Source organism: Heterodontus francisci, chromosome 38 (genome assembly GCF_036365525.1).
Source record: "Heterodontus francisci isolate sHetFra1 chromosome 38, sHetFra1.hap1, whole genome shotgun sequence".
Taxonomy (NCBI): Eukaryota; Metazoa; Chordata; class Chondrichthyes; order Heterodontiformes; family Heterodontidae; genus Heterodontus; species Heterodontus francisci.
The window spans coordinates 35,857,725-35,879,974 of NC_090408.1; the positions used below are offsets into that span (position 1 = coordinate 35,857,725).

Sequence of the window (22,250 nt, forward strand, 5' to 3'; positions counted from 1 at the left end):
CTCTTCAGTCAATGATTCAGGCAGATCAGGTGAACTTGACATGGGATGAGCCCTCAGACAATTACTTAAGAATTCGACTCACTACTTCGCTGAAGGGCAGACTGTAAAAGAAGCAGATCTGTGCAGAACGGTAAACTACCCAACAGTGACTGTACTTCAAAAGTAATTTGGTGCACAGGAAGCACCTTGGGACATCCTGAGACGTGCTAAGGCTCTATATAAATGCAGCAAGCAATAAGTGTACAGGATCCAGAGATCCATTTGTCATTGAGGCAAATCAGCACTTACCAATGAGATATTAAAGTTATTAGTGTCCCATACATTTCACAGTGAGGAGGAGCTTCAGAGTAGAACTGTATTACTAAGCATAAAATGTCTCACCTCTTCGATCAAGAGGTTTACACTCCCTTCCCATTGATGACTCACTCAAACAACTGCTCACCCATCAGGCTATGACTAACGTAATGCCTTAACTGCTTGACTTACTGGAGGAGGAGAAAGAGGAGGATTGAAAACTTGGTGGTGGATTAGTGTAACTTCAAAATGATAAACCATATAGTGAAACCTGTATTTAATTGTTCTGATTCAGGAATGGTTGCTCATTGCCTCAATACACAAAGTAAAGGTCACATTGATGGTTAAATCATCTGCATTGCATGGTATCAATTGTATTGTACAGGCCAGAGGTCTAAGGCTCGATCTCTGCCTGTGTTGAGTAAACTGATCTCAATCAGGGCAGCAGTAAAGGTGATACAATTGGCCTCAGCACCACCTTCGGCTGAGGAAAAGAGGCAAGATAAATCAGCTGGGCTCCGGTCTAGTTCTACACAAAGAATATGGCTACTTTGGGGGGTGGAAAGGAAGAAAGAAATTCAATTACCTGACCTGGGAGAATGGGTAGAAAACCAAGGATTAGGGTACTGGTTTAAGGGCACATTATTGTTGCAGCTGCTGGCTTAGCATAAAACATTGACATCAGCATTCTACGCTGATAATGTAGCACAATCCCTTCATTTGCTACAACATATCAGCAAAATATCGGACCATTTTAAACATTACTGCAGGTACAGAACCTTTGGCAGAAATGTTGGGAATGATTACTTATGGAAGGTGGTTACTGCACAGAGAACGCATTGATACAGGCTTCACTATCAATTTAAAGAGATATGAGTGCTCGGTTTTAAATACTTATTTTCTCCACTACTCACCTCAGGTCCAGCGTTAAGTCGAGCCGGTTCCTGTCTGCTGCGGTTTGACCTCCTAACCCCATAAACATCTGGATATTCTTCCCACATCTGCAATATAAACAGACCATCATAAGGCCTGCACCCTCCCACCACTTTAATTATACTAGAATGTTTTAATAGAAAAATTATCAAAAACATGTCTTAGGTTAGAATATTACTGTCGACAAAAACACGGTTTAAAGTAGGATTTTTTTTCAAAAAGGTTTTGAGAAAGTCCTATTTAAAACTATTTATATCTTTAAGTAAAACAGTTCTACTATGAACACAAAGGATTGACAACAACTGTTGTGCATATTGATGTGTTTCTGGGATCCGAATAACTTTAAGAAAATCCACAGAATGATACACTAGTCAAATATTTATATATTGCACCAACACCAGTAAGGTATAGGAAAAATTGTCCTAAAGCCAATAAGCTTTAACCTTGTGTTGTACTCTCATAAAATCACTATCACTTCATCCAGCTGTGATACAGCTCTAAGTGCCCTCATCAGATACAACCCAGGTTTGGATAATCAAAATCTGTAACTATCAGCAATTGATCACAATATAAAACTATCACTTTGGCCATTATATTTTACAGACAAGCTTGTTTGGGAGGATAGGGAAATGGCTACAGCATAACCGCATGAGAATTACACAGCCCCACCATTACTTCTCTGAAATTCTAGTGACAGCACTGGAACATGCTACTGATAGAGGAACAAGAGGAGAAAACGCAACCAAGGTAACCCTTCAAAATATTCTTGGGAATATTTACTGTTTTAGAAACATGCAATCTTCATTGGGTTATCTTTCAGGCAAACATCAGTGCTCAACCCCTTTCTTTGCTTCCCAGGACCAAAATAGCCAATCCTCACTTCTGTCTGGATCAAACTTTCAGAGAAACTGACTAATCTCATGGTATTAAATGTGCAGTGCAAACAGTAGCTGAAGCTTCTCGTTGCAATGCAAGTGACAAGCAATCCATATTAGGTCACGTGCACCAGCTGATTGCAAATTCTCCCTCCCACAGCTACCCAACCCCCACCTCAAACACACTGCCTGTAACTGTTCAAGACAACTTTCAGAAGGGTTTTTATTCCACGATTGAGAAACCAAGGTGAAGGGCCAAAAGTCATAGTGCAAGTGTCACCAAAATTGAACAGAGTAACGAGAGTGTAAGTCAACGTCATAGCTGATGACACCAAACTTGGGTTTCAAAAGGCTGTGCATTATTGGAAGGAAGAGAATCAACCCATATTGTTCCCACCAATGCTTGTACTGAGAGTGAGTGCAACGTACATGTACTAGCTGCACTCCCGTGAAGTGCCTTGATAATACTGGAAGAAGTCATGATAAAAGATGGGGTATTTTCTTCTGGAAAAGATGGCGGAGATTATTTAGGGGATGAACCATGCTTTAGAAAGCCCACTCCATAACAGGTGACAATTTTGCACCACCACTGCCTTTTCACAACCACCACTTATAGGGCCACCAAGAACATTAATTGGTAATTTACCTGTATGATGTTTGTACGGTGTTATTGGTACAGAATATCTGCGTCTTCCTATCTTGTACTGAACTATAAAAAAACTGTGTCTAGTGCTTTAGGACATTTTAATATAAAGTGGCAGAGATATGAGAGTATTATTTTAAGGAGGCCCTAAAGACTCATTATTGATTCAGTCATTATGCCAGTAAAATCAAATTACAAAGGCCACGTGCAGAACCGAGATCAAACTTGAACAAAATAAGTCAGAATTCTACAAAATTCAATCCCAAATTTGCACCCACATTCATCAAAAAATTGATACTTCATTCATTAAGATGAGATTTACTGCTATAATCAGCATTGCAAGGTATTAAATGTGCGCGACTTACTTGGTGGTTTTTCTCCCCCCTTCTCCTCCCCTCTCGTAAAGATGCCAGTTCTTGCTGGCTCCATGGGTTGGGGGTGGGAGAAGGGTGGAATAACATGGCAACTCACCACAGTGGTTATTCTTCATGCCGGAACTTAGGCATGTGAATGACAGCAAGCTATCCAACTGGGGCAGGCATCAGAAAGGAGCCAAAACCTGTCCTCTCCTAAATTCCATGCACATCCAGTCCCAATGCAGTATGGCCAATTGTAACGCTTCGACCCTGGGAAATTTCTCTGATGAGACAGTTGCCTGCCTTCCCCTTCAGGTTTTACTGGTGCCATCGGTGGTCGGCACTCCAAGTACCAAAAACATTAGTGTACGCAAGATGACCGTATTTACTAAGCAACACTGTTCTAGGTGGCATGTTCACACCACTGAACTTCCAGCTGCGATCAGCAGAGAGGGCTCATACAAAGATCATGGATGCTGGCGTGCAAAATGTGCCTGATGAGCTTTTAGACGACAGGGAATGTGACTCTTGGCCAGTGGGTAGAAAGCGTAATAGGGGTGAAAGAAGCAGAGGTTGGATATTGAGATTCCTCACACACCTCTATTTGCAGAGTGAACAGGCAATTTTTGAGTCGGCTGTCCAAAGAATTCTGCAATGTATAAGAGTGCAATTTGGTTTCTCAAAGTTAAGTCCTTTATTTTTTACTTCCTTCTGTGTCCCCTGATGTGACAATGTTACTGAGAATTTCAGTGACTTTTCATCACAGTCCTGTTGCCACACCCTAGCTTTTACATGGATATCCCAGAGGTTCAATAATGTTCAGAAAGGCACTTCAAATCTAGCCTCCTACAGAAGGGCAGAGCATGCTATGAGCTCCAATACCTGAATTACAGCAAAGGAAGCAACCTCTCATTTATTTTCTAAAAGGTACCTTTTTAACATCAGCTATCCTCTCCTTCTTACTCAATGGCTTGTCCTTGTTCTCTGTGGCAGCTTCCTGTAACTTGGAGCCAGCTGATTCACTTCCCGATTCAGACTGGGATTCCGATGATTCTGAACTGCTATTATTGGACTCACTTCCTTGCTCACTTTCCGACTGGCTGCCTGACTCCGATCCCGAGGCAGAGTGGTTGGATTCTTCTGAAGCGGAGTTGCTGAGAAAAAGAAAACAGAACATGAGGACAACCAGGTTACAGCACACTCGCTCTCATTTACAGAAGGACTTGGCTTCCCCCCCACCGCGAGTCCTCGTTAGAAAGGAAAGTTAAAACCAAAAATAAAAATCTAGGCAAGTGGTGATTGAATTTGCAATCTGTGCAGAGGATAGGTTAACGGAGTGAGGCTCGCTTACTCAGAAAAGATTCTCCGGTGATCCTAATACAACTTTCAAGAACTGGCCACATTGTGCTTGCAGACTGTTCACTATGATGAAGGGGTGAAAAACCTGAGGACACAAGTTAGGAATAAGAAAGGACACAGCTGCAGCTTTTTCACCCAAAAACTATTAAGAACAGTGGAGTAAGTTACAAGAACAGTGATTTAAAGCAACAGTATTAAGGGGTTCAAGAGTCAGTTTCTGGAGAAAATGATGCAAAAATGGGTTTCTCTTTCAAAAGGACACAAGCTTAGTGGGTCAGATGAACTTTCCCTATTGCTGCCGAAGAGGTTGGTCGCATCCTAATATTTCCCCCCTCTCTTCCTCTTCTGAAATTGTTGGCCTGGGGTACAGTTCCACAGCTGCTTGCAGCTCTCTGGAATCCTTCCAAAGTATCAGTTCCTTCTTTACGAGTGTAGGCTGGCTGGCTACACGACTACAGAGGGCCACTAAGCCAAGTCATAACCAACTCCACTTCTGCTTTCATCCATCACCACCAAAAAGGGGTGACCTGTTTAAATAAGAGCATATGTTCCAGCAGACAGTGGATGCCATTTGATCTGTAGCATCCAGCAGGCACCAATAATACCATAGACGCCATTGTGTCAACATCTTAACTAATAGACAATTAAGTGCTTTTCAGTGGCAATTATATTTAGCTGGAGTACACCATAATATGCAAACTTCCTCTCCCAGTAATTTTCACAATGTAACACCAGATTTTATCCTGCAAACACTAGCTGTATTGCAGCTTTCATGCCGAATCCAGACAAGGCTTAACTTGGATTAAATCTCAAGTGTGAATGGGGCAACCGTGCTCAAGTTTCAAATGTAATTTGCTTTACTGCAGCCAAGAGCTCAGCTTTCCAGGAAACGACAATTTCTCATACTGCCTAAACACTCCTTCCAGTTCTAAGAAAGAGACAGGATTGTTTCAGCAGATATCAGAGCCCAGAATCTGCGTAGGAACTGGGAAAAGAAAGACGAGACACGCATGGAGAACGTATGTGACAGGCAGCGGAAAGGACACACACAGAAAGAGATGGGGGAGAGAGAGACAGAAAAGGTGAGCAGAGTAAGAGAAAGAAAAATATGTTGAAAAAAAGGGCAGAAAAAAATAGAAAGTGAACAGAAAGACAGATTGAGACAGAGGCAGTTACAGGGAACGTTATTTCTGTCCAACAGCATGTTATGGGAAAGCAAGCAGCACCTAGTTTAAAAACTAATAAACCTCATTAGATTTTAGACCATTTAGTTCACATTTGGAAGGATATTCCTCTTATCAATGACATAACCCTGGAGAAAGGAACAGGAAACAAGTAAAACATTGCCAGGTATGAGCAGGAAGAGTAGAAAAGCAAAATACTGCACATGCTGGAAATCTAAAACCACAACAGAAAATGCTAGAGATACTCAGCAGGTTTGGCAGCAACTGTGGAGAGAGAAAGAGTATTAATGTTTTGGGTCAATGACCTTTCATTAGAACCGCAGGAAGAATAGAAGCTATTACGACTGATTCAGCAATGAAGAGCCAAAGGTTTTCTGTGGATGGTCTCCGATATTAAATCTTTGGAGCATTGCACAAAGCTGACACAAGATTAGAATTCTGACAGATATTTTAGAAGGTGGGCCTGCGATCAGGATTGTTGTGGTAGTGCAATGGAGGCTGGAATTTTAAGGTACGAGTTGGGGAGGAATCGAGTTGCACTGTTTTGCTGCGCATCTGCAGGACAGCTCCAAACAATAACGCAGAACATGGGCACTTTGAATGCCAAGGTGAGGTCAAGGAGCCAACAGGATGACCCACATTCCTTTCTGCACGATCCCATAGCACGTAATATCATTATGACTATGAACAGTCAGCCTTCCAATGGTGTTAGTTGCAGTGCCAAGTTTAGTCTACAGGTGAAGCAGAATTAGATGGAGGGATAATAGAACTAAGCATTCAGACGTTAATCAGTCTTCTAAGGCGTACATTCTCTCCTTATTTTTATATACTTTGATTATATCGTGAAAATGCAAGGTCATGTCAAGATAAACATTACTAGAAATTATTATTTTTTTTAAATCAGTAGAATATTTACATCAGTTTTTGTTTTGGAGGAATATGGAGATTGAAGCATGCAACTTCCAAAATTTCATTTAAAAATATAGCTTAGCAGGATTTTGTCATCTACCGGTAAACCACAGCTTTGTGGACCACACGCAGCCCTGAGAAAGCAAGCAGCCATTGCTATTTTCTCTTCGATTTCACCTTCGCTGCTTTGTACTGCTTGAATTTTGTGGACTTGGAGGCTTGGAAAGGGTGGTTCTCAACAGCGTTGTCTCATTGGTGGAAAACTCCTAAAATCAGTTTGTTAGCATCAGTTACTCAAAGGTATCTGCAAATTAATGGATACACTGATTTGACCCTTGTCCATTTCTCCTCCCAAGGCTCTATCCATGCTGTCCACAAAGTCTGGAACGTGCTGATCTAAACACAAATACAAAAGCAAAATACTGCAGAGACAGGAAATCTGAAATAAAAGCAGAAATGCTGGTAATACTCAGCAGGGCTTGCAACATCTGTGGAGAGAGAAGCAGAGTTAACGTTTCAGGTCAATGGCCTTTCAACAGAACTTTTAATTTTAAGCAAGTGAAAGGGGGGAGGGTCAGCAAAAGAAAAGGGAAGGTGCTGGATAGGGTGGGAAACAGGAGAGATCAAATGAAAGGACTGCTGGTGGAAGGCCAGTTGTGAATGATAATGGGGCACGTAGAGAAATAAAAGATGTTTAGAGGAACCGCTACCGCCTAAAAACAAAAAAAAGAGAAAAACAAGACAGTAAAACCAAACCAGCAAAAAGGAAACAAAATGGGGACAGAGATTACGATCTGAAATTGATGAACTCAATGTTGAATCTGGAAGGCTGTAATTGAAAGGTAAGGTGCTGCTCCTCAACCAAGCATTGAGCTTCAGTGAATACTGCAGGAGGCCAAGGACAGTGTAAGAACAAGGCGGAGAATTAAAATAGATCACTAGTGGGGCAGGTTAATCGTCTCATCTCGTCTTTGGCCTCCTTATCTCGAGAGACAATGGGTAAGCGCCTGGAGGTGGTCAGTGGTTTGTGAAGCAGTGCCTGGAGTGGCTATAAAGGCCAATTCTAGAGTGACAGACTCTTCCACAGGTGCTGCAGCAAAATGTGTTTGTCGGGGCTGTTACACAGTTGGCTCTCCCCTTGCGCTTCTGTCTATTTTCCTGCCAACTGCTAAGTCTTTTCGACTCGCCACACTTTAGCCCCGCCTTTATGGCTGCCCGCCAGCTCTGGCGAACGCTGGCAACTGACTCCCACGACTTGTGATCAATGTCACAGGATTTCATGTCGCGTTTGCAGACGTGTTTAAAGCGGAGACATGGACGGCCGGTGGGTCTGATACCAGTGACGAGCTCGCTGTACAATGTGTCCTTGGGGATCCTGCCATCTTCCATGCGGCTCACATGGCCAAGCCATCTCAAGCGCCGCTGACTCAGTAGTGTGTATAAGCTGGGGATGTTGGCCGCCTCGAGGACTTCTGTGTTGGAGATACGGTCCTGCCACCTGATGCCAAGTATTCTCCGGAGGCAGCGAAGATGGAATGAATTGAGACGTCGCTCTTGGCTGACATCCGTTGTCCAGGCCTCGCTGCCATAGAGCAAGGTACTGAGGACACAAGCTTGATACACTCGGACCTTTGTGTTCCGTGTCAGTGCGCCATTTTCCCACACTCTCTTGGCCAGTCTGGACATAGCAGTGGAAGCCTTTCCCATGCACTTGTTGATTTCTGCATCGAGAGACAGGTTACTGGTGATAGTTGAGCCTAGGTAGGTGAACTCTTGAACCACTTCCAGAGCCTGGTCGCCGATATTGATGGAGCATTTCTGACATCCTGTCCCATGATGTTCGTTTTCTTGAGGCTGATGGTTCGGCCAAATTTGTTGCAGGCGGCCGCAAACCTGTCGATGAGACTCTGCAGACACTCTTCAGTGTGAGATGTTAAAGCAGCATCGTCAGCAAAGAGGAGTTCCCTGATGAGGACTTTCCGTACTTTGGTCTTCGCTCTTAGACGGGCAAGGTTGAACAACCTGCCCCCTGATCTTGTGTGGAGGAAAATTCCTTCTTCTGAAGACTTGAACGCATGTGAGAGCAGCAGGGAGAAGAAAATCCGAAACAGTGCGGGTGTGAGAACACAGCCCTGTTTCACGCTACTCAGGATTGGAAAGGGGTCTGATGAGGTGCCGCTATGCTGAATTGTGCCTCTCATATAGTCATGGAATGAGGTGATGATACTTGGTAGCTTTGGTGGACATCCAATCTTTTCTAGTAGTCTGAAGAGACCACGTCTGCTGGTGAGGTCAAAGGCTTTGGTGAGACCAATGAAAGCAATGTAGTGGGGCATCTGTTGTTCGCGGCATTTCTCCTGTGAGGCAGGTTAATAAGGCCATAATAAAACACAGCACTGGGGTTCATTTCTAGCAGGACAGAATTGAAAAAGCAGATGAAATACGTTAAACTTGCACAGAACCTAATTTAGATCACACTTGGAGTAATGTGAACAGTTCTGGTCTCCATATAAAAAGGATATCGAGGCACTGGAGAAGGTGAAAAAAGAGATTTACTGGAGTGTTACCAGAGAGGAGAGATTATACGTTTCAGGAAAGATCAAACAGGCTGGGTTCTCTTCTTTGGAAAAGGCTGAAGGGTGACATGACAAAGCTCATTAGAATTAATGAAACGGTTTGACATAGTAGATGTTTATTTATTATTTTTTTATTTAGAGATACAGCACTGAAACAGGCCCTTTGGCCCACCAAGTCTGTGCTGACCATCAGCCACGCATTTACACTAATCCTACATTAATCCCATATTCCTACCACATCCCCACCTTCCCTCAATTCCCCTACCACCTACCTACACTAGGGGAAATTTATAATGGCCAATTTACCTATCAACCTGCAAGTCTTTGGCTGTGGGAGGAATCCGGAGCACCCGGCGAAAACCCACGCAGTCACAGGAAGAAATTGCAAACTCCGCACAGGCAGTACCCTGAATTGAACCTGGGTCGCTGGAGCTGTGAGGCTATAGTGCTAACCACTGCGCCGCTCATGTAGAGATGGTCCCACTTTATAGACAAGACCAGAATTCACAGCCATAAATGTAAAATAGCCACTAATAAAACCAATCGGGAATTCAGGAGGAACTTTTTTTTTTACAAAAGTGTGGTGAGAAAGTGGAACTTGCTACCAAAAGTTGTTCAGATGAGTAGCATTGATGCATTTAAGGGAAAACTAGATGAGCAAAGGGAGAAAGGAGTAGAAGGATCTGCTGAAGGGGTTAGAAGAGGGGTGGGAGGCAGTTCTTGTGGAGCATAACTACCGACATAGACCTGTTAAGCTAAATGGCCTGTTTCTGTGCTGAAAATACTTGAATATATTGCCTAGCTGTGAACCCCACTTACAAATGTGCATTGATCTGAGTTGTTGGGCAGCAAATTTAAAATATATTGTGTGCATGTAAGCAGAGGGCCTACTCTCAAAACGGTAGAGAGTGATAGACTCAAATGACCACCTGCGCATTTTTGAAACTAGCTTCCAGCCACTGTGATGAAAACCACACCTACCAAGAAAAAGGCACATTACTTTTGTCATATGGATCATTAATTTTAAACTCTTCGTGGACTGAAAATATGGCTGCACCTGCAATCAACAGGACAGTGGCTGGAAACATTTGCATTCTGCAGTTGTCTGGAGAAGACAATGGAACTGTTCCCTGATTCAATTAACCAAATGGATTTTGATCTCCAGACATTGAATGTGTGAAAGTCAGCATTCCAGCCCTCTACGGAGAATGTCTACTAAGATTCAAAGAATCCACAAAACCTCGCCAGGCAGGTTGTCCCAAAAAAAAAAAAAGTCACATGATTGGCCTGCTGGCCCCGGTTTGGTTTGAATTGTGTTCACAGAACAGTGAAAGGTCAGACTGCAACTGAACTTGAAGGAAGACATCATCTCCCTGTCTCGCTCGCTCTCAGGAAAAGGAGACTGCAACTGAACTTGAAGGATGACAGCATCTCCCTGTATCGCACTCTCTCTCTCTCAGGAAAAGAGGAAACTGCAACTGGATTTCAAGACGACAGAAAACCATTGAAACAAGTTTGAAAGTGTGTACTAGGCCCCAACAAGATGGCAAGATTTAACTGCAACCAAAGACTTTACATCGAACTCAAAAGACAGTAAATGAACTCCAGCTATTGCTTCAAACCTTTCTCCTTTTCCATCTTTATCTGCGTGTGTGTTCATCGCATATGCATGCCAGCGTAGTCGCGTTGTGTATTTTTAGTAATTTTAACCGAATTAGAGTTTTAAGGTTAATAAATTTACTCCTTTCTTGTTTAAATCTAAGAAACCCTATCGGGTTGACTTCTTTGCCATTACAACTGGAGAGCAGTGAACAATGTTTCAGAGAAAAAGCTAAAAACATGGTGTTTTAAAGATTAAACCCTGTCACAGTCAAACCAGGAAAAGGTTGGGAGGGAACCCCTAGACCCCTTTCTCACCTGGTCGTAACACCACACTGGAACTATACTCTACGCAGTAATACAGTAAGACAGTGTCCTTTGGAGTCTCAAACAGCTCTTTGTAGCCATGAGAAAACCTGACTTTGGAGTTACACTGTTCTTTATGGCTTATCTCAGTATCAGATTGCAATGGTTTCTTCAGCTACAATTCAGGGCTTCAGCACATAATCTAGGTTTACACTATACTTCAATACTGAGGGAGTGCTACATTGTTGGAGGCGCAGAACTTTAAATACCATTTTAAAACCAAACCTCAACCACTTGATCCAACGGTTTGGATGGATGTCAACTATTCCACGGCATGCTAAACGAAAATGGGGATGCTTTCTCCAGTGCCGTGACTGACCTTTCCTTCTCAATCACCATCATAAAAAAGATTAGCCATTCCAATCGCTCCTTTTGTGGAATCCTACTGCGCGCACAATGGTTAAGAATATATAGGGGAGAAACCATTTCCACTGACTGGGGGTGAGGGATTTGGGATTTTTTTTGTGAACAGTTATGATGATCTGGAATACATTGCCTGGAAGGATGATGAAACCAGATTCAACAATATTTTTCAAAATGAAATTAGATGGATGCTTGAAAGGAATAAAAATTTCAGTGTTTTGGTGAAATAGCAAGGGACTGTTCTGGGGCTGTGTTCTGACATTTTAACGGTTCCTCTCTCTACAGATGCTGTTAGACTTGCTTATTTCCAGCATTTTCTTTTCATTTCAGATTTCCAGCATCCACAGCATTTTGCTGACTATCCCCTTCTTTGCTGTTATCATTCAATGTTATTAAACCTGAGTACTCAGTGCCCCAGAGATGCAGCTACCTACACACTCTGTACTCACTGCGGATAAACCACTGCCCGCACACAGTGTTCTTTCTTGAGTGGCGAATTCCGTGTGGAGCCAGGCAGTAGGAGCAAGCTACTGTGGGGGGCTGTAATCGACCACCCATAGTAGGAGACTGGTGGCTTTTATAAATGCTCCCTTAACAGAAAAGCTGCACTATCGGGTGAACAGCTGGACTGGAGGTAGCGATCCATTTCAATGATTTACTCACACAAACACTGGCAAGAAGTGGTTGAGTCACTCATGAGGAGGCGTGAGCTCCAGCAACAGCTCCCACACATACATACATACACAATTACAAACAAAGTGATGCATTTTAGATTTTTGAAAAGCAGGAATATTTGACATGCAACTTAAGGGGGAATGGGCCAAAATCACTTTTTCTAGTCAGAGAACATTGCAGAAATAGGATCCAAATGCAGCTATTCAGACACCACAACTCAATTTACTGATTAAGAGCCTGACTCTCGGGGGGGGGGGGGGGGGGGGGAGGTAATTAATGCTAATTCAGCAGCACTGACGTACACGTGTATCATGGTAAAGCGTAAGGATATGTGTCATAATATTTAAATAGCCAGGCCCCAGAAGACAGAAAAAGTGTGCCATTATTTTGCACGAGACACTGAAGTAATTTTCCAAATGAAGGTGGAGGCTTGTGCGCGTGTGGCTTTAATTCTCGGTTAACAAAATGCTCTTCCTTTCTAACACATCTAGGGAAAAGAGATTTCCTGTTTGTACAATGAAATCACAAGCAAATCATTTATAATTTCACTACAAAGGAGGAGGAGACTATACCCCAGTGATAAGCTCCTGTTAAAGATCAAGACAAATTTGCGAGGTTTAAAAGAAATTGCATCCTACAAAATCCCTTTTTTGTAGAATGCAGGTATATGCACTTCATGCCTCTCTTCACTGATATTTACATAGTTCCACTGACTTGGGTCAATGCCATTAACTGGCTTTGTCAATTTGCTCATGATTTTTTATTTCAGTTATACTTGGAGGATCAAAATCAATTTTTAAAAAAAATCAATATTAGGGTTGCAGTAGGAAAGACTGGAGTGCAGGACTGGGCCTGATAACATTTTATGTATATACACACACACACACACCATAGACACACAATATAAAGACACACAAATGAATCACTTTCATTAAAATAGCACACATGAACATAATTATGTTAAAACACACTGTCGCAAATATAAATGCCACAGCTATATTCCTGCGGCAGATTTTCACCATAATTAAAATCTAAAAAAAAAACAAATTTAAGGTACTGAGCCAAAAAGTCTAGATTTATAGGCTTTTTTCTTTCAAATTAATTGGGTCATAAAGGAATAGAATATATATATTTTTAAAACAAACTTCAGTGTTAACACATTAATAAAAATTGATTACAATTAGTTCAAACACCGCGGGCAAAGCAACAGAAGAATCAGCCAGAGTTCTTGTTCCTCATCATGATCCAACTGACTCCTGCTGCAGAGGGAGCGAGGCAGAGAGGTAGGGGGCATGAACTGATACCGGAACAGGTTACAGTCTAATAAATTAAAAATGAGTTAACAGCCATTTAAAAAGCACAGAGCAAAAAAATCCATTTAAAATATTGGGAAGCATGTATCAATAAATATTTCATTCGTAATATGACAAAAGCAAGTTTAGCCTGTTCAAAATCAACCCAAAAGCTCAAATGGTGCTGTACAGACACACCAGTATCTCTGGAATGGTTAAATGTGGAATTGTGTACACAATGTAAACAATATTTCCACAAATCATTTATAGTGCAGGAGTTTTGATCCTGACATACAAATACTAGAAATGTTCTTTAGTCTAGTCTAAAGTAAATATTGAGTTTTTTTTTTATTGGACAGAAGAATTTCATTATATCTGAAGTTTGAAATTGATTTCATACAATTTAACTAACATTGATTTTTAACTCTCCGCACAGTGCAATGCAGAACAGGAAATGCAACAGCTCACAGCCAAAATACTCACTGGTGACAGGAACATGCGCAGCACAACACTGCATGGTTCAGCAGATGCTCAAAATTGTCCTGCATAGGATCAACCTTTTTAGAAAAATAAAATTATTAAAGAGCTGAATCTGTGGAGGAGTTAATGGTGTCATTATAAACGTAAAGATTTCAGTCGATCTCCCCAGAAAAAGCAGCTATTAAATCGGTCATAAACTTGAGTTTCTCTAAAAATTTAAGACGAGAGTTAGATATAAACACTCCAAAAATTTATTGCCGGAATAAATTTATAATCACATTTAAATAAGGATTCATTCAAGCTGTATCGTTTAAGAGCGTCTCCCAATGATCAGCCTGATATCGTAGCAGGTCTGGTTGTTTCTTCCAATCACTACAAGATGGCAGCACTGGAACTCAAAACTGCTACAGTTCCAGAAAGTTCCATGAATCTTGGTACTTTGCCAAATCCTATCGCCATTTTACAGCACTCTACATCCACCATTTCAGAAACTACACCACTACCCAATCCAAGAGAGTGAAGTTCTCTTGTTTCAAACCATGTATGGGATGTAAAAAAACTCCAGACTCCAACACCCAACTCCTTGGACCAACAAGGCATCCATGAATCCTGCCATCCTAGTCTTTTAAGTCCTATCTTTTTGTTGATTATATGGTTTACTTTGTTCATACAGTAATAGCCTAACTTCTATAACATCCAAGGCTCATTTGTGGGAGGAACAAGCCGAGTTTGTGGTGCTTTCTCTTACAGCCCAGATTAACACTGGGTACACTATCCTAGCATTTTCTCCTCTCCCCTTAACATTCTGATTCACCCAAAGTAGCCAGTCTTGATGTATGATCCTCAACAGTGATAAGATGAGCAATCTCTGCAGCTGAAATTCCAGTGACACACAGGAGCATGTCAACAGGGATCAAGATTTAAACTGAACCACCAGGCATTGCTAATATGGAAGTGAGTTATAGAAATCAGATATTCCAGATTCAATCCATCTCCATGTTCAGTTGGAAGTACAGGCACAATTTCCCTCACTATCCCCCCAGTGTGGGCTGATGGGAGGGAGGCAAACAGGAAAATAAAATCATCCAAGGTTCATATTTTTCATCACCGTCCAGTGAACTCTGCTGGAAACTACACAAGCATGTACTTTGATTAATAGGACTGGGCTCAGCTGTGAAGCCGCTATCGTTGGACAGCATGCAGATCAGCACGGCCTAGGCTCACAGTAAGCTTGGCAACCGGGCAAAACAGTGTCTTCAGAAGCAGAGAAGAGAAAGTATTAAAATCCCATCAACTATGAAGGATTGAGAAGATCAGAAGTTTTTTTTTAAAAAAGACTTAATGCAGCAGTAAACCCCAAATGCTGCACCATATTCAACTAATTGATGGTCCAGTGGTGGTTTGTCAACGGTTTTTAAAAATAGTTCAGCACAAAAATTCAATCCGGGTGCTCCAGTTTCCTCCCACTAGCCAAAAGACTTGCAAGTTGATAGGTGAATTGGCCACTATAAATTGCCACTAGCATAGGTAGGTGGTAGGGGAATATAGGGACAGGTGAGGATGTGGTAGGCATATGGGATTAGCGTAGGACTAGTATAAATGGGTGGTTAATGGTCGGCACAGACTCGGTGGGCCGAAGGGCCTGTTTCAGTGCTGTATATCTAAATCTAAAAACAAAAATCAAAAATTGAGGGTGCATGTCATACAAATCAAGGGATAACTTATCTAAACTAGAAGCAGCAACTTAAATGACATCCTATCCTTGAATGGGTAATGAACTTTTGAGCTGTATGATCTCAACAGACCAAACATTTCCTTTAGATACCTGAAGTTTTAAATAACATTTTAATTTTTTAAATTCTGCATTTTGGTGGCACTCTCATTAACTTTTCTTTTCCTCATTTTTCTTTTAAACTGGACATACAAGACTCCTCCAATAGTCTTTACCAGATAAACACAAGGCCCAAAGAACTCAGGATCAATCCCCATGTCTTACACCAACTGCTCTGGCACATAAAACCAGAGAAAGGAGTGTCGCTAATGGCTGCCTACTCAAAGTAAAGTTGCATACATTTTGGGTGAGTTCTGAGGTACAATAGACACTAATTCACAACTCAGAAGTGTGAGCAAAAAAAACTTGCAGTGCGAATGCTGCTGCTCTTTCACCAGTAGGGTTCAAGTTGATTAGGGTGGGAATGCTTCAGACTTCAATCATATTTCACCACACATAGAAGATTGCAGTATCGTACAAGGATTGAATTTTTGCTCAACGTTTCATAGAAACACAAGACAAAAATGGAATGGGAATGGATGCTTAAGTACTGCAAAACCTGGTACTTTTATATAGGCCCAATTGCAATGGTTTCCAAAATATACCGACTCACAAGAGAACTCTTCCTGCCACCGTGATGGTTCAGGATACTCAGATGGTATCAGTGAATGCAGTGTTCTGAAGACCCTGCATAAGTTCACCATACAACTGCCAGCAAAACAACTTGCATTTATGAACCACTTTTAATGCAGTTAAGCATCCCAAGATGTTGCATTGGAGCGTAATCTGACAAAAAAAGCAATTCCAATAGAGCGATACAAGAGGATCATCATCATCCAAAAGGTGCTATAAATTACCAAGACAGGGCACAAGGGCTCAGATGACAATTAGGGTTCAGGGTACAGCTCATTGTATTGGAGAGGGAAGGAATCGACGGTATGGTGGGAAGGCTTGTAGATTGATACGGATATATCAAAAGGGATGGACTGGTAGCTCAGGGCCTTGTAACATTCAAGATTATGTTTCCATCTTTATCTTGACCTCAACTTCAAGAAAACTCACTTGCACATTGCAAGGTTGGGGTTTGAATAATTCTTCTGTTTTATTGTGTATCTCTCTCTTCATCCCCCTCGCCCTCCAACAATGCATGATGATTGATTTAATCCGCACTCTGCTGTAACAGAAATATTTCCAACCATCTCATGTTTCCTAATTTGTAAACACAAAAACATCTAAACACATTTTATGCTTCACAGAAAACCAATTGCACAATTGTTCAAAAATAGTAAACAATGGAAGGCTGGTTAATCGCATGAAAGGCCCCCATTAGTTATTGTACATGTCTTTCTACATTTCTTGATTGGTGACTGGTGCAAACCCTCTATTATTTCAGTCTCCATTATAAACTCTACAGCATGAATAACCCAGAAGGTTTCATGTATTGTTTTCTACATTATAATTGCACGTTGCTTTGCAGTAATTTGCGGTACTAGACAGTTGTGACTCACACATCAGTGTATTTGTTAAAGAAAATACTACAGAAAAAGTTCATTTAATTAAAAAAAATAAAAATTTATTACCCACATAGCAAATTTAAAAGAAAACTTTCCATCCAGATGCAATACATACAACATAGGGTAAAATAGTGCAGAGGAGACATTAGCCATGCTAAACAAACCGTAGGTCGCAGTGTGTGTCTGTGTGTTGAGAGAAGTAACGACATGTCCCATTCACTCTCTTCTCCACCCCACCAGCACCCCAGGGTCACATTTATTTTCCACTGTCCCCTGCCTTATTAAACTAAAAATCATGCAAGTCCCAGTGTGCATCAGTACACTGACAGCTCTTAAATTATTTTTCCCATTTATAGGATCACATACTCTAAAGGTTCTGAACACTAAAGACAGAGAACTTGGAAGTGTAAATGCAATTCTCGGTGACAATACATACAATTAATTACGAGTGCAAAAATAGAGTGACAGTGCATTGCTAACAGATAGTGTGACTATTTTGGTTGAAAAGCAATCATTTAAAACAAATGGGAGGATTTGGGTACAAATCTAACCCAAACTGATGGAATGGAAGTCACCTGATTGCTGCCAGTAACGATTCTAGAAAGAACTGTTTATCGTTGTGAAAGTACCATCACAAGTGGTTCATCCCCCTCTACTCAGGACAACTAGGGACAGCCAATTGTGATCTTGCAAGCATCACTGAAAACTCAACAAACAAATGAAATCACAGTTTGGACTGTCTGAATCCAAACCTGGTGGACAGGGAACAGCAGCAACAACATTGCTTGGCAATTGCAGTCAAGAAAAGCCACAGCACGGATCGTGTGGGAGTTGGAAAAATGTCACACTGGGGCAGGAAGGGGTGCTCTTCCAACTCCAGGGAAGAGATACATTGTTGGAGAGAGCACAGGAAATGCTAAATATCAGCATCAGCTACCTAAAATGGAAAGGTTTCCATTCCCAGGGCAAAGTGGAGCTCAGAATTCAGACAAAAGGCCAATAAAAAAAACTGCAAGTTATTCTTCTGTATAGATTTTAAAAGCACAGACAAAGCTACAATTTATAAGCTTATGCAATTAATGGATTTTAGTTAGTAATATCAGGTTCTGTAACGAAATGAGTTTGAGTAACAGATTGATAGATTGTTAGGCAAGGGCATGAATGGTTATGGAACCAAGGTGGGTAAAATGAGTTAGGACACTGATCAGCCATGATCTAACTGAGTGTTCTCCTCTGTTCCTATGTCTAACCCACAGGATCTGTGCCCCTTCAAAGAAAAGCTACATTCAACAGTAAAGAAACCGTGAAAAGACCAGCTGAAACACAGAGCACCCACCCCCAGTATAGAACTGAGCCCCACAAAGCAGGCAGTGCTGGGCTCAATCTCTGCTCCAAATGAGCTCATCTTAGCCAAGGTTGGTAGTAGGAGCATTAAAAACAATTGAGGAAGAGACAAAGGAAAAATGTTAGCAATCGGAAGCAGCAACCTTGGCTATCATGCTGGAAAAGCATGGGCCATTAAGCAGGTACATGAGTGGACTCGGCTGCACTGGTCCCCACAGTTAAACACCCAGACCTCTGCTGAAATAAACAGCAGCTCGGGTGAGGTACTGGACACCACCACCTAACACTCAAAACTGTCCTCTTCCAAGTCAGAAACTTGGAGACATGAAAAAAAATGTTAACGGAAAGAATACCCACATATCAGCAAAACCAAACAATATTCAAATGAGCTTATACAACAGGCTTGCAGAACAGATTCTTGGACATTTCTTACACCCTGCAAATAAAATAGGAAAAATTGAAAACAGAGATGTACAAATGAGGAAATGAGTGTTCTATTCAATTTTCAAACAATTACAAAATAAGGTCAGGAACGCACTGAATGGGGAATTACAACTTCCATTACTGATCAGGTATTGTGTTTCTTCAGGTACATTTTGTCTCATTCTGCCAGGATGGTATTCAGAGCTGCTTTAGTACAATAAGGTCTGTCAGCTACCCTGATGCATGGAAAATACTGGTGCAATTTCCAGTGTATGAAACGAGCAGGTTGTATTTTATTTGCAACATTAATTCCAGTACAAAAAGCAGGACAAATCCAATCCGGCCAATTACTGTCCCATCAGTCTACTCTCAAGCATCAGTAAAGCGATGGAAGGTATTGTCGACAGTGCTATCAAGCGGCACTTACTCAGCAATAACATGCTCAGTTTGGATTTGGTCAGGGCCGCTCAACTCCATACCAAGCAGCATAAAACGCTAGTTAGGCCACAGCTGGAGTACTGTGTACAGTTCTGGGCACCACAGTATAGGAAGGATGTGATTGCCCTGAAGAGGGTGCAGTGAGATTCACCAGGATGTTGCCCAGGCTGGAGCTTTTCAGCTATGAAGAGAGTCTGAAAAGGCTAGGGTTGTTTTCCTTGGAGCAGAGAAGGCTGAGGGGGGATATGATTGAGGTATACAAAATTATGAGGGGCACTGATAGGTTGGATAGGAAGAAACTTTTTCCCTTAGAGGGTTCAATAACTGGGGGCATAGATTGAAGGTAAGGGGCAGAAGGTTTAGAGGGGATTTGAGGAAAAATGTTTTCATTCAGAGGGTGGTTGGAATCTGGAACGCACTGCCTGAAGAGGTGGTAGAGGCACAACATTTAAGTATTCAGATGAGCACTTGAAACGCCATAGCATACAAGGCTACGGGCCAAGTGCTGGAAAATGGGATTAGAATAGTTAGGTGCTTGATGGCTGGCACAGGCATGATGGGCCCGTTTCTGTGCTGTATAACTTTGACACTATTGTATGGTAAATGTTTGCAGTTAACTTAATTGGACCATTTTAAAATGAAATTCCTTAGCACCTACTTCAGAGAGGAAATAAACACCTTACCAAAGTAAACAAAAAATACATGGGAAAAACTAGATCCGGAAAAAGGAAAGGTAATTCAGCCCATAAAACCCACTCCACCCAGTTGGTGTGAGATTATTTTATCATGGACTCTCTCTCTCTCCTGCTCTCATCTTAAAATGAAGTTCCTTCCCTAACTCCCGCACTCCCCACCACCATCTGTACAATGTTCAACACCCCTTTTCCTCAGTACATTCAGAAATTCATAGATGTTTGAAATGTACCTACTTAAACTAAAAGATTCAGCATACTAGAAGAATTGGGCACATGCACTGGACATAAAACAAGGCAACTTTGGTACAATTCGAATGAAAAAAAGCCATGAATACCAGAAACCTGAAATCAAAATAATTAAACTCTGGCAATGTGTGGAGGGTAAGCCTTTGAATTACAAGTTAGCGTTTTGCTTGAAACATCAGTTCGGATCCAGGATCTTCACCCAAAATGTTAGCTTGTTTTTGTCTTTCAGACAGCTGACGAGCATGTTGCAGCCATCATTTTTCTGTCTCTAAAGCACAAGAGTTTTGGTCACTATAGCATGTTAAATGCAGCAAATAAGCAGAACCCATACAAACACACAACAGCTCCAAGCAAAGAATCCCTGCTCCTTTTCATTTCAGAGGACATGATTTTCAATCTCAATGAAGTTTATTTAACTTTTTGGAGTACAGGATAGAGTTGAGAAAATTCAGCAATAGGAGTCAAACCTATGTGCCAGTACTGATGAAGCTCCACAGCTGAGTTTCCTACTTGATTCCCATTTCACTGCTCTCTTCCCTTGCCACTTAATACTTAACTTGTTTATTTAATCCCCAGAAATGTTGCTTGATTTCCGTAGCTACTTGTGGCAATGCATGCTATGTGCAAAGAATTCTAAATATTCTGATACTTCATGAAAAATATTCTCTGGACTACTTATTGCTTCACTTCCAGTTGTGTATATTCCCATGTGAATAAACCAGACCTGAGCTACAACTTACTACATATGATTAAACATAATGCCAACTCTGGTATGCGGATAGGATTAAATGTAGCAAGGTGGGAGAAGGCTAGTGTGGAGTATAACCAGTGATAGATAGTGCAGCACTGAGGAACTGTTGCATTGCTGGAACTGCCATCCTTCAGATGAAGAGCTAAACCGAAATGCTGTCTTGGTTATGGTGAATGCCAAAGACTCTACAGAATTATTTGCTGTGCAGAGAGAACTCTGACCAACATTCCTCACTCCTCCAACCATCAGACTAAATCCTATTCATATCTGTGCCATTTGTGGGATCTTCTCTACACAACAGTAGTGACTACTCTTCGAAAATATTTAATTAAAGTGCTCTGCCATCTTCTGAAATTATGCAAGGTGCTATATAAATGCAAGCCTTTCTTATAACAGTCACTACAGTTCAAAGTAATTCCATGAGGCACTTTTAAACAATGTAAGCTTTGGCTCAGTTGGTAGCATGTTCACTTCTGAGCCAGAAGTTTGTGGGTTAAAGTCCCACTCCAGGACTTGAGCACAAAATCAAGGCTGACACTTCAGTGCACTACTGAGGGAGGTGCCTTCTTTCAGATGTTAACCCAAGGCACTGGTCTGTCCTTTCAGGCGAATGTAGAAGACCCCAGGGAACTATTTCGAAGAGCAGGGAGCTTATTTATCCCTCACCCAACATCACGAATAGATTAGCTGGTCATTATCACATTACTGCTTGTGAGAGCTTGCAGTGGGCAAATTGACTGCCAGGTTTCCTACATTACAGCAGTGGCTACACTTAAAAAGAACTCATTGGCTGTAAAGTGCTTAGTATGTTCTGTAGTAATCAAAAGGTGCTACGTAAATGAAGCCTTTTTTTTTATAAAGGGAAAACAAAGATCAAAAACTTCTGTCAATAATAAAAGGCAATCTTATTGCAGGACGCCGGATGTAGTATATATTGTTACAAAGACGGTGCATTTTTTTCCAAAGCAGAAGAAAATTGATTCAGGCAGCACAGCTGCACAGAAGGGACAACTTTGATTGGTTAGTTTGAGTCTACTAGTGGTTGCATGTTTGCTAGAAGGGGTGGGGTAAATTGTTTACCATGGTATTTTGTATTATTTGTATGAAACAGAAACTACTGTTTAAACTTGCAGCTTATAAGGCAGAACTCTACAGGATCAAAAA

General features: G+C 41.5%; 1 protein-coding gene across 3 annotated transcripts in view; it reads right to left on the reverse strand.

The window, feature by feature from the left end:
- chd2 (chromodomain helicase DNA binding protein 2) overlaps positions 1–22,250 on the reverse strand; it is a 92,516-nt gene that overhangs the window by 60,394 nt on the left and 9,872 nt on the right. Inside the window, exons 1-3 of one of the 3 annotated variants that reach the window (XM_068018097.1) lie at positions 13,908–13,987; positions 4,033–4,255; positions 1,209–1,295 (exon numbers count right to left, since the gene is read on the reverse strand). In XM_068018097.1, the coding sequence (XP_067874198.1) occupies positions 1,209–1,295; positions 4,033–4,255; positions 13,908–13,972 (375 nt within the window). In that variant the 5' untranslated portion in view covers positions 13,973–13,987. Of the gene's footprint in view, positions 1–1,208; positions 1,296–4,032; positions 4,256–13,907; positions 13,988–22,250 lie in introns of those variants that run through there. The other 2 variants (XM_068018098.1, XM_068018099.1) reach the window with 2 other exon arrangements.